Source organism: Gymnodraco acuticeps, unplaced genomic scaffold (assembly GCF_902827175.1).
Source record: "Gymnodraco acuticeps unplaced genomic scaffold, fGymAcu1.1, whole genome shotgun sequence".
NCBI lineage: Eukaryota > Metazoa > Chordata > Actinopteri > Perciformes > Bathydraconidae > Gymnodraco > Gymnodraco acuticeps.
The window spans coordinates 353131-364990 of NW_022989877.1; the positions used below are offsets into that span (position 1 = coordinate 353131).

An 11860-nucleotide genomic window follows, 5' to 3' on the forward strand; every position below is an offset into this window, starting at 1 on the left:
TGGGGATGTTATTCAAGCAACACGACGAACAACCAATCACATGAATCTCCCGCCCCCGACATACAAAGCAAAAACCCCCGGGGATTTTATGAGAGCAATATATATATAAACTCCCCAAACAGGCGAAAACCTACCAGTTTCACCCACTGTCTCTGCCACCTCCCTCCATGCCTGGTTCCTCCGGTTTGTATCCCGGTAGGTGAAGAGGGTCTGGTCATACAAAACCGGGTGATTCGCTACGGCGATAATTAGTTTCTCCTCCATCTTTTTTTGAAATATAGAAATGAACGGCGGGATATCTCTCCCAGCTTAGACGCGGTTTGATTGGGTACGGCTTGAGCCGTCAGATTTTCCGAAACGGGATTTGATTGTTCAACTTCTGACGCCTGAGACGGACCGCTCTGCAGGGGCGGATCTACCGGGGTGGCATGGGGTGGCAACTGCCACCCTAAACAATAGCCTTGCCACCCCAGCTGCCACCCCAGTTGGCATCTTTGTTTTGAAAGAAAAGTTGTTGCTCATCGGACATTTATGAGAGAAAGTCTCTAATGTCCGAGTGCAAGTGAATGCAGCACAAGATGCACGTCATGTAACCCCTCCCCCGGTCCTGGCGCGAGAGTGGAAATATGATTGGTGGCCAATTCATTTGAACGGGACGGCGCAAAACGAGAAGCCTTTCGGACCCAAGCACTGAAGGAATGAGGTATTTGCGGTCTACAATGACAGAGAAGAGAATGTCAAGTTTGGCTGTACTCAGCATTGAATCAAAACGCACTACAGCTGTTGATCTTAATAAATTTGTGAGGCGTTTTGCTGAACAAGATAGTAATCGCCGCATTCAGCTGTAATAGACATGCCAACTTGATGCACTGCTCACGGATGACTCGATGAGAATAACAAACTGTTAAGATGATGACCTTGTATGCGTGTATATATTTTTTTCTTCAATTTTAAGTCCTGAAAAAGTAAAATAAGATGGTGTGTAAAACTACACTGCCCAGCCAACAGAAAGTAACCACTTTGATTTAACTAGGCCAGTAGGTAAGGACCTTCCACTGGACAATAACTGCAGCGATGTTTTAGCTGAATACACGTTTAACCCTAACTGATGCAGTTAGTCACTTCTTTAATGTTTGTTCTTTCTGATGTAAAGTCAAGGTTGTAACTGTATATCAATAATGATATAATTACTTGTTTTTCAAATTTGAAGGAGGGTGAGCAAGCATCTTGATGAACATTCATCATTAACTCCTCCAAAAAATAAATATAGTTTATTCAATAATAAATGAATATGTGAATCATAACAGTTCTTCACTATATCTGTAAAGCGTCTTTGAGCACCTATAAAAACGCTAACAAATTAAATCTATTATTATTTATTTATACAGCTGATAGGAATAATATGATTGTTAATAGTATCATATTCATTCAGACAAACATCGATGAGACAGTTAATTAATGTACTTATTGCAGCAGTCTGCATAGATTTGGTTCCCCTGCTGGTCTAAGAGTGAGACAAACTCATTCAGTTATTGTTCAGTTAAAATTCATTAAATTACGTCTGCCACCTTATATGTAAGGCTTTACTGATGTGCCACAATAATATCACCTAAGTGATTGAGTTAAAATATTAATATTGTGGCTTTTCAAGTTAACATTGATTGTAGGGGTGTAACGGTTCACAAACATTTCGGTTCGGTACTACCTCGTTTTTAGGTCACGGTTCGGTTCGGTACGTTTTCGGTACAGCAGAAAAAATTATCACAAAACATTAAAAACATTTTTTTTATTATTATTAAACTGTGACTAATGTATTCAAATAAATACAAAATATAGTAAAATAAACATTAAGGTGCAGCATTTCGATGAACTGAAATAATCTGTATTTGAACTGTACTAGTACCTAAGCAGCCAGCTTGACATTAGGACTTGCTTGTCATTGTATTTTCATGTTTTCATGTTCAGATTAACTTGTCCACATTGCTTGCTGAAATGGCAGATCTGCTGGCACTAACAATGTCTCCTGCTGTGGAGAACACCCTCTCTAGGGACAGAGGTAGCACAGCCAGGTAGCGCTTTGCTAACATGGCAACATAAGGATATTTGGCGTTTGTAATAGCTTTAGCTCGGTCTGAACTTTCTGCGAGTGGTGGAGGCTTAAATGCTAGTGGGAGTTGGGTTTGCACTTCAGTCTTTTTTCTTTTGGTACCGGTGATATTCACATTCGGGTGATGCCTTTTCAAATGAGTGTGATGTATTGCCAGCCGCGTAACCAATGTTAGTTGAACAATACCGACAAACAGCTTTGGTTCGGTCCACCTGTCTTTGTCCGTCATCCTTGTACGTAACTGCGAAACCAAAATGTTCCCAAACCGGAGACTTCAATGATGCTGTAGGATTTTCAGCTCAACTTTATCTGCGTTCGCCATTTCGACAGTTCCTCAAATTACTGACTACATTTGAACGCATCCCTGTGACCAGCTCTCATAGTATGCCTCTCATCCAATGAAATTACTTGGTCGCTCTATGATATATACCTGAGATTACTTCCAGAAAGTTGTTCATGTTCTAAATTGTTTAACGCTATATTCGTTCGGTACACACGTGTACCGAACCGAAGGGCCCGTACCGAATAATTTCAGTACGGGTACGTGTACCGTTACACCCCTAATTGATTGATATGATTGCGATTCAAATCAGCATATACTTCTGTCAGGGGATGCCACCCCTCAAAATCTCCTGCCACCCTCTTGCCACCCCATGAATATTTGTCTAGATCCGCCCCTGCCGCTCTGCTACCCACAATTCAGTTCTGTCCCACATTGTCCCACACAAACATACTCCTTGTCCCACATTTGGTTTGTTGGGACCTGGTCACCCTAACTGCAAGGCCTCTGCAGTTATTTAGCAGCTGTGCAGAGAAAAGGGCCAGCATGCATGTAGTTGAAACGTTCGCCCAGCAGAGGGCGACCGTTCTTCACATCGGCTTCACTTTCACTACCCAGAAGGCTTTGGGGTCTGGAGACATGCAACGGAGAAAATCATTTATATCTTGTTGAAATTAGATCAATTGATAACCAAAATTAATGCTTGCAAAATGTAATCATCTGAATATTATTAGCCAATATCAGTGAGCACAGTTTGTATTCATGCGTACCTAGTTTTCAGATCTCATACATTTCCTGAGGAATGTTTTCTGTATGCTTTGGTTGCTTATGCATTTCTCTCTTAGTTATTTGATACAAAATTAAATACATATTAATTAGGCAGCAGAAGCTCAGTCTGTAGGGACTTCGCTAGTAACTGGAGGGTTGCCGGTTCAAGTCTCAAACAGACCAAAGTAAGTAGTTTGGACTGGCACTTAAAAGCGGTCCCAGTTCACCTGTGGTGCCCTTGAGCAAGGCACCAAACCCCCACACTGCTACCCTGGCGCTGTATGAGAGCTGTTATACTAGGCTGCTAATGCTAATAGTACTGGGATGGGTGAAATGGTTCTGTAAATGCAGAGGTTAGTTTTCAGTGTGTGCCGTGTAGTGTACATGTGTGACAAATATAGAGGGTTTCATCTTATTAATACTTGAACACAACTTTATTTAGAAGCCAGTTTACAGCAGGAGTTTGTTCTTGTTGCACAATAATTAAAAAACAAAATATTAAAAGGGAAAGAAAAGAACCAAATTGACCACAAAAAGCAACAAGAACACTAGTAAAGAGCGAAGACTGGTAACGGAGGGAACATCCTAAAAGAAGTCCATATCATCCGGGGCGTCCAGGTCGCGGTATTCAACGATGTTTCGTGGATCACCGCGAGACATCCTGACGAGGGTGAGCCCAGGAAAGAAGAAGAAGAATGGAAATGAGAATACAACAAGAGGTTCAAAATACTTCCAACAGCAGGAGAAAAAACAAAAATAAAGATCAGACGTACAGAAGTCTCACCTGAGGTTGCGTGGCTTGCCCAGGTAGCCACCTTGTCCTCGGAAGTTGTCGTAGTTTCCTCTTCCACCTCCGAACTGGTTGGGGGGGTAGGGAGGGGCACCTGGTGAAAATAAACATTGATGGATAAAGTGTTGAGATCCTTTACTTAAGTTAAAAATAATACTACAAGTCAAAGTATTGCATCAACAGAAAGAAAATACTCAAGTAAAGTACCTCCAATGTGTACCTTGTTGTGTAAAATTATCATATAATCATTTAAAACATATAGTCTTATACTCGGATTTACTTTTACACTGTTAAATTGTATTTTTAGTCTTGTATGTATTTAACAGAGACATATGTTAAGGATTTACATTTCAGGAGGGCAAAGGAAGTGTACGAGGGGGATTTGCAAATGATTAAGGACGAGGGGGTTTATGGATTAATGGTGGGGATGTTTAGATGATGCCTAAGGGATTTAAGGGTGGGACCAGTTGGCTATTCTCTAAGATAGAGTGCCGCAGTGACGCATCCTAAAACCCGGAAGTAAACTCCTTCCGGTTCTTTCGACAAAAACACAATGAAAAGCAAAGCAATCTCTCCATAGGGTTTTGGAAAACAGCTGAAATAAGGTCTGTGGTTGAAACACATTTAAGAGACGGATCAAGTTTTGTTCAGCCGGATAATATCCACATGTCTACCCTACTTTTATCATTTTTTAAATCATAAATCTAATCGCCAGAAGCAAAATGCTAACGTTATGCTATAAAGGAACTACAGCAGGGCTTCAACGTCACGCCAACTTAAGATCCATATTCAAACATACAGATTCTAAATGGTTCAAGTTGAAGCGTTTGTTTGAACAGTCTGCAGGAGGCAGGTACTTGCTTTCAAGCAGAACAGGGCAAACAAACTTAGCGGGAGTGTTTACGTGTTCGGCGTAATGACGTACAACGGCCTCCACAACTTCTGTAGTCCTATTCAGCCACTTGGTAACAACCATCGTTTCTCAGACACGTAAACTCTTCAGAAATCACCAGTGGGGTCACTGCTGATGGATTTAATGTCGTAGAACAAAACGTGATCCGTCTCTTGAATGTGTCTCGACCACAGACCTATCCTATGGAGAGATTGCACTGATTTTTGGTGAAGGAACCGGACGTGGTAAAATGCTAACTTGCTTCCGGGTTTTAGGACGCGTCACTGCAGCACTCTATGTAGTGTGACTGTAAGCTGTGTTCTGGATGTTCCTGCATTTGAGATCGATTTCACTTCTATATTGACTTTCTGTATTCATTTATTAAATATAACAAAAGACAAACTTTGTCCAGTTTCTCTTAAGAATTCCCTCCACATACTGGAGTACATTAACTTAATAACTTTCCACTGAGAATAAGGTTTACAAAGTCATCTAAAAGAGCAGTGGTTTTATTGACAGACATATGCCCACTATACTGAAAAAGCACATACCACCATAGCCCATCAGTGGAGGACGAGGCTGACCGAAGCCCATCGGACCCTGAGGACCTTGAGGAGGGAAAGGCATGCTGGGAGAAAGCAAACCTGTAGGACAACAAGAGGAAAAAAGGTTGAAATAGTTGTGGACAAAATACGATATCCTTGATCTGATTTGTTGCTTAGATTGAAATGGTTGTGTCTACCTGGGCCTGGAAGAGGCGGAAGCTTCATCTCTGGCAGCGACGGTCTCTTAGCATCCATCAGGAAGTTGTTGAAGAACACCACTTCCTTTTTCACTTCTTCAATTTTGTCCCCATGTTTGTTCAGGATGTGCTTTCGTACAAACTCGGGGCCCTAGAAAGGAATTTTGCAAAAGGTCTTAGTGTCACGTGCAATGAAAATGCAGCATAAAAACACACCAAACCTTTGAAGATTAAGTCACAACAATAGGGATGTAACGATATATGGAATATCGCGATACCGTCGTGAGACTGACACATTTAATTTTTTAAAAACCTTTATTTAACCAGGTCGTCCCATTTTTCAAGGGAGACCTGTCCAACATGGCAGCAAGTAGGTTACAACATGAACATAAAACAACAGAACACAAAAGGACATCGTATTTACAGGGCTACATGTACACACCTAGAGACATTGACAAGTACCAACAGTATATCTATATCTCGCCCTGTCAATAAGCCTCACCTTCTTGGCAACAACTGTATTGTTTTTGAAGTGGTGGAGAGACAATGCACAGTTTGACCCACTGCTGTCACCCAGGGCCAAAGCATATCTCTGTCCCAGCAACATCAGTACCAAGCAAGAGAGTTTTTCCCACAGCAGGGGATTTTGCAAACGCCCAAACATCCCAGCTTCTACCTGGAAATGTGGACATGCTCATATTCCTCAAAGATAACCTTGATGATGCTGAGTGAGCGAGTTAGAGTTGAGTTACTTGAGTTACTTGATTTATTCTATTGCAGGGTCTGATTATTATATTGTTGACACTTTAAAATACTACTATCTACTAAAATGCTGTACAAATCAGATTTATTAGAGAGACTTAAATTCCTTCTGTAACCAACAGATTCTGTGGAAAGCAGAGAGCATTCTGAACTCTCCAGGTCGTGTTCTTACACATGAATTTCGTCTGTTGCCATCAGGGTGAAGATATGCTCTACCTGATCAAAGGACTAATCGCTTTTCTAAATCATTCATCCCTTCTGCACTCAAACTTTTAAATTCTTGAAAAGGCTTTTAACTTGATTATTTATTTATTATTGTGATGCTTTGAACTATTTATAGTGTAAATTAGAATTATTCACATATGTGCTCCCGGGTGTTTCTGTGTTTTCTTCTTGTATGTTCCTACCTGTGTACATGACATAAACTGCTGCTCATAACCAATTGCCCCTTGCGGGATTGATAAAGTTGTTGATTGATTGATTGATTGATTGATTATTATTTAATAAAGAAAAAAATTAAAAGTATTTTTCAATATCGCGATAAATGCCATGGACTTGTTATCGCGATATTATCGTACCGTGAGTTTTTGGTATCGTGACATCCCTACAAAACAACGTCAAATGCTGTCCTGATTATTTTGCTTTACAACCACTCACCTTAAATTTCTTTCCACTCAGTGGGCAGAGCCACTTGTCCTTCCCCAGCTCCTGAGTGTTGGCGTTCACAAACTTCTCCACCTCCTCCTCAGGATCCTTGCGTCCCATCTTCCCGGCCTCATCCTCAGACAGGACTTCTTTTGAACCGACCAAAGGACTCAGCTTCTCCTCCATCATCTTCTGCCACTGTTGAACTGTGGGATGTTGAAGTAGTTAGTAAACTGCGGGAAAGATAATGTGGAAACAAAACGGTCTTCCAAACATAGCTAATGTTAAGCTAGTGAAATAATTAGTGTTTCAAAGCCAACAGAATCACAAATGTGTGCAAAGAGGTGAAACACACTGACCTTCTCCTTGTGTGACGCGGTTGGGAGGGATGGGTCCTCGAACATGGATCATGCCACAGCGGTTGGGCATTTCGTCCTCACTGGGGTACTCACAGGTGTTGTAGTAGTCGATTGAATGCACAATACGAAGATATAAGACCAGACGATCCAACACCTGGAACAAGGGAGATGTCAAAGTTATAGCTCAAACTGAATGCTAAGTCAGCCAGTTTTAGGTCAGCCTTCTGAACGATGGACATCAAGTTACAAAATCTGCTTTCAATCGAGTGGTGAAGGAATAAGTCTTAAAACCTGGAAATGAGTTAGCATTTAACAACTTCTGAATCCCTGTTCTTGAAGTCACCATTTTTTTGGTTTGTGTTTAGAAACCTGAATTAAGGTCTGTGATGAACACAAGCTGAACAAGATTGTCTCATTTAGTTTTACAACATAATACACACCAGTATAAACCCCACTGGTCAATAACCAAAGTTTTAATGAGTCATAAAAACTGCGATTGCTAACAAGTGAGTAAATAAACATCTTAACCAAAGGTTGTGCTTGACTTTTTCGCTGCCTGTCATTTTGGCAAAGTTAGGTTTGGAAACTGTATAATTTCCTTTTGGGCGGGCATGGATAACACGGCATAACACGGCATAACACCGGAGCCTCGCTGCGGGGAAACTGGAGTTTTTTCTAATCCGTCAAAATGACGGACTGCTTTCAGATTTTTCCATCATTGTTAAAAAAAATCCGCCATAGACGGAAAATATTCGGTTAACACGACCTCTGGTCTTCGTAATGTTTGTAGCATTACGAGATTCAAGGCTTTTATGGTCATGTGTGCATAGCTACAGTGGAGATATGACAATGGAAATCTTAGGTCACAGGCTCCAACAGTGCAACACAATAAAGCGGATAAAATAGTGCAAGTAAATAAAATAGAATATAATAGAAATAGTGCAGAATAGTCTACATACAAGTAATTGGAATATTGATACAAGTTGCAAACAGATGAATTTACCGTTTAATAGCCTTCATTTTCGCTAAATTGATTCATCAACTTGTAATACTTCTTAAGACCCCGCGGACCCCCTGTAAATGACCCTACTTTTATAATTTCTAATCATAAATCTTATCGATTTGAAAATGATAAAAGTAGGGTAGACATGTGGATATTATCCGGCTGAACAAAACGAGCATTTATCAAACAGATGTTTTCGACAGATCTTATTTTTTACAATATTTCAAAAATCCTACGGAGAATTCCCATCGCTTTCGAGGGAACCCTTGCGCAGCTTACTTCCGGGTCGGCCTACACAAATACGTCATCACTGCAGCACTTTATAAAGGGATAGGGATTGGAATACATGCAAGTTAATAACTGCGAGAGTCAAACCTTGGCTAGTTTGTCGTCCCTCTCCACGGTGGTCTCTGCAGGGTTTCCCTCCTTGCTACTCTCCTCTGACTCCATCCCACTGCCGGAGCCCAGCAGCTCCTCCTCCTCCGCGCTCACCTCCTCGATCAGGTAGTCTGTGATGTTCTTCAGGATGGGGTTCTGGGCCGCCAACTATCAGAACCACAAACCAAACATAAGTTAATAATTCAGTTACGGAGAGATTGTGTAATCTGTTTACATAAATCATGTGTTTCAAGCCACACTAGTAAGTATCAATTTAGTTTCAAAAGGAGGCATACCTATTTCTGTAGCAAAGAGTTCTCTAGTCAAAGTCAACTTTAGTGTCAATCTTCTAGTTTCAATATTTTGAGAATGTGCATTGGTGCCTCTACATAAGGTATTAGCGGTGAAAAGTGTCATGGAACCTGATTGTTTAAAGACCAAGGAGACAGAAAATACAATATTGTGTCAGGTCAGAGTTCAACTACGCATATAGGTTTGAGCCGCATATCAGCTCTGAGATTCCCTTAGGCTCAAGGGACATTACGCTATAGACTGCTTTGTCAAGAGGTAATGTGTCTCTTATAATGAGTCTTTAAATGAGTGTTTGTAGTTGCCATTTTATAATATGTTTCCTCATGTCTTTCATTTTTGTAAAGCCCTTTGAATTGCCTTGTGTTGAAAGGGGCTGTATAAATAAACTTGAATTATAATGCTGTACAGCAATATCATTATGTGACTTCAGCCATCTGTGTTCTATCGATTCGTTCAGTTTTATTCTTTAATGTTGCGAGTGTTACATCGGATCCACGACAAGATCATTTGGGAACGATGTGTTTGAATTGTAACGTAGGATGAGTGCTGCACCTCTGCGCTCTCTCTGTGCCTCTCCTCCTGAGACTTGATGCTCCACAGGTCTCCCTTCTCGTCCAGGGAGTGAATGAGCTTGGCGGCGAGCTTGATGTCGTTGCGCAGCACCTGTTTGTGCTGAGTGATGCCGTTCACATTACGCACCCGACGGGCCAGGTCCCTGTTCACCCCCGGGGCGAGTTCACAGTCTCGCACCTGTGAAGGGAAGAGAGTGAAGCAGAGTTTAAACAACCTCTCCTGCTATTGAGGAGATCCCACACTACAGAAAAGGTAAGACCTACGAAAAAACTATAATAGGCTAGCGACTCTCAAAGATCAGGGTATACGCAGGAATCCTGAAGTCAAATGTAAAACCTTTTTTCAGACCCTTTCCATACATTTTAAGACCTCATCGCCACTTTTGAGTTCTAACCGGTTACCTTGGCGACACACTTCACCTCACATTGACTATATACAGTATGGATTGTCCTTCCTCCTTATTTTCCAACCATTTGGACGCAGACTTGCATTTCCCCATAACGATGTTTAACAACCAGCGTAAACGGACCTTCGCGCGCTATCAAGCAGTGAGCGTGCGATGTCCTGTTCAGATGACGTCAAACCCAACGGGATGCCATCAATAAACTACACAGAATCACACTACACACCTACGCCATGATTACATTCAGGCACACTGTAGAATAAAACCTCTTTGGACCATTTAGATACTTATTGAAAACAAGCTACAAAATGTAATACCTTGGAAAATGCCGTTTAATACTTTTAATAGCCTTCATTTTCGCTAAATTGATTTATCAACTTGTAATACTTTTTACGACCCCGCGGACCCCCTGAGAAACGTTTAAATGAGGATTTCTTAATATAAAAGCTACTGTATCCGCACAAAAACCACCACTCAGGGACAGTTTTATCCCAGAGGCCATAAGACTGCTAAACAGCTGAACTCTGTTAAGTGCCCCGATAAACATTCCTGTTGTCATCTTGCTACTAATTTATATAAATAGTTATCACCGCAATAAACTGTATTTTAATTTGTTCTTAATTTACATTATTTAATTTCATATTCTGTTCTTGTACATATCCCATATTCTACTGACATGTATATAGAGAGGCGAAGTCCCGCCCATCTACTTCCGGGGACCTTCATGGGACCTTATTCCCACCTGACCTAAGTCAATGGAGAGAGAAAACGTATCTTTCGATCCCGTTTGAATTGTGCCACGAATTACACATATGATGTTTGTCAATCTTAAATAATAATTTCCATGTAAAAAAGTCACAGTTTGTCGTAAAACTGTTGAAATATAAGACTATGAAAAATACGCAACTAGAAAGACTACAAATCCCAGAGTCCCGGTCCCGCATGCTGGCTCTTAGGAACCGACTAACTCCCCTTGTGTGTGTGCACAGCTCTCAACATGCCCAGACTTGTAGTGATTTTCACCTCTTTTAATACTTTCCGCCTCATTCTGAAAGAAAGAAGTGAAATGTTTCAACGTGACGGCCGTCTTGGTGTGTGGTGCGAGACGAGAGATGTAGTTCATTGAGCGGTTTCACACAAAAAAAGTGTTACTTCACAGTTTTACCACACATTTGAATTTTTTTGACTCGCAAAATTATCTTTTAAATTGACAAACATCATATGTGTAATTCGTGGCACAATTTAAACGGGATCGAAAAATAATCTTTCTCTCTCCATTGACTTCAATACATACTTTTTACGAAATAAGGTCCCACGGAGCTCCCCCGGAAAGGGAGGGACTTCGCCTCTCTATAGAGTTTTTGCACTACTTTTTATTTTGTATTTTATTATATATGTTGGATTGTTGGAGGAGCTCAGGTCAGAAGATTTTGTGCGTATGACAATAAAACCTTTGAATTTGAATACAGCCCTGATTCACTCACAAAAACCATAAAACAGGGACATATAGATAATGAAACTGCAAATCATTCAACACAAAAACCCTCTATGGAGAGCTCTGTAACACACACTATGCTGCATATTGCATATAAGTAACGTGGCACACTTACTCGAATATTCTGCAGGTTCCAGCAAACCTCTTTGATGTTGACGCTGCGGTCAAAAGTCACCCAGCAACGTCTGAAAAACCTGCAATGGCACAGAGTTCATTTAGATAATTGTATGTAATAACCTGAAGTCTGTTGCTTCACACAATGTGAGATAAACAAGTCATTTAAAGTAAGGAATAATAAAGAAAGTAGAATGTGTAAATATGTGCATTTACATTAAATGTATTCTACCTAAT

The 11860-nt window shown here is 40.8% G+C and overlaps 1 protein-coding gene across 1 annotated transcript in view; it reads right to left on the bottom strand.

The window, feature by feature from the left end:
• Nucleotides 1–3567: 3567 nt before the first annotated feature.
• Nucleotides 3568–11860, bottom strand: part of srrt (serrate RNA effector molecule homolog (Arabidopsis)) — a 19566-nt gene continuing 11273 nt past the window's right edge. Inside the window, exons 13-21 of the mRNA XM_034198211.1 lie at nt 11625–11703; nt 9591–9788; nt 8724–8894; nt 7346–7499; nt 6999–7192; nt 5580–5730; nt 5389–5481; nt 3940–4039; nt 3568–3816 (exon numbers count right to left, since the gene is read on the bottom strand). Of these exons, the coding sequence (XP_034054102.1) occupies nt 3741–3816; nt 3940–4039; nt 5389–5481; nt 5580–5730; nt 6999–7192; nt 7346–7499; nt 8724–8894; nt 9591–9788; nt 11625–11703 (1216 nt within the window). The 3' untranslated portion in view covers nt 3568–3740. The remainder of the gene's footprint in view (nt 3817–3939; nt 4040–5388; nt 5482–5579; nt 5731–6998; nt 7193–7345; nt 7500–8723; nt 8895–9590; nt 9789–11624; nt 11704–11860) is intronic.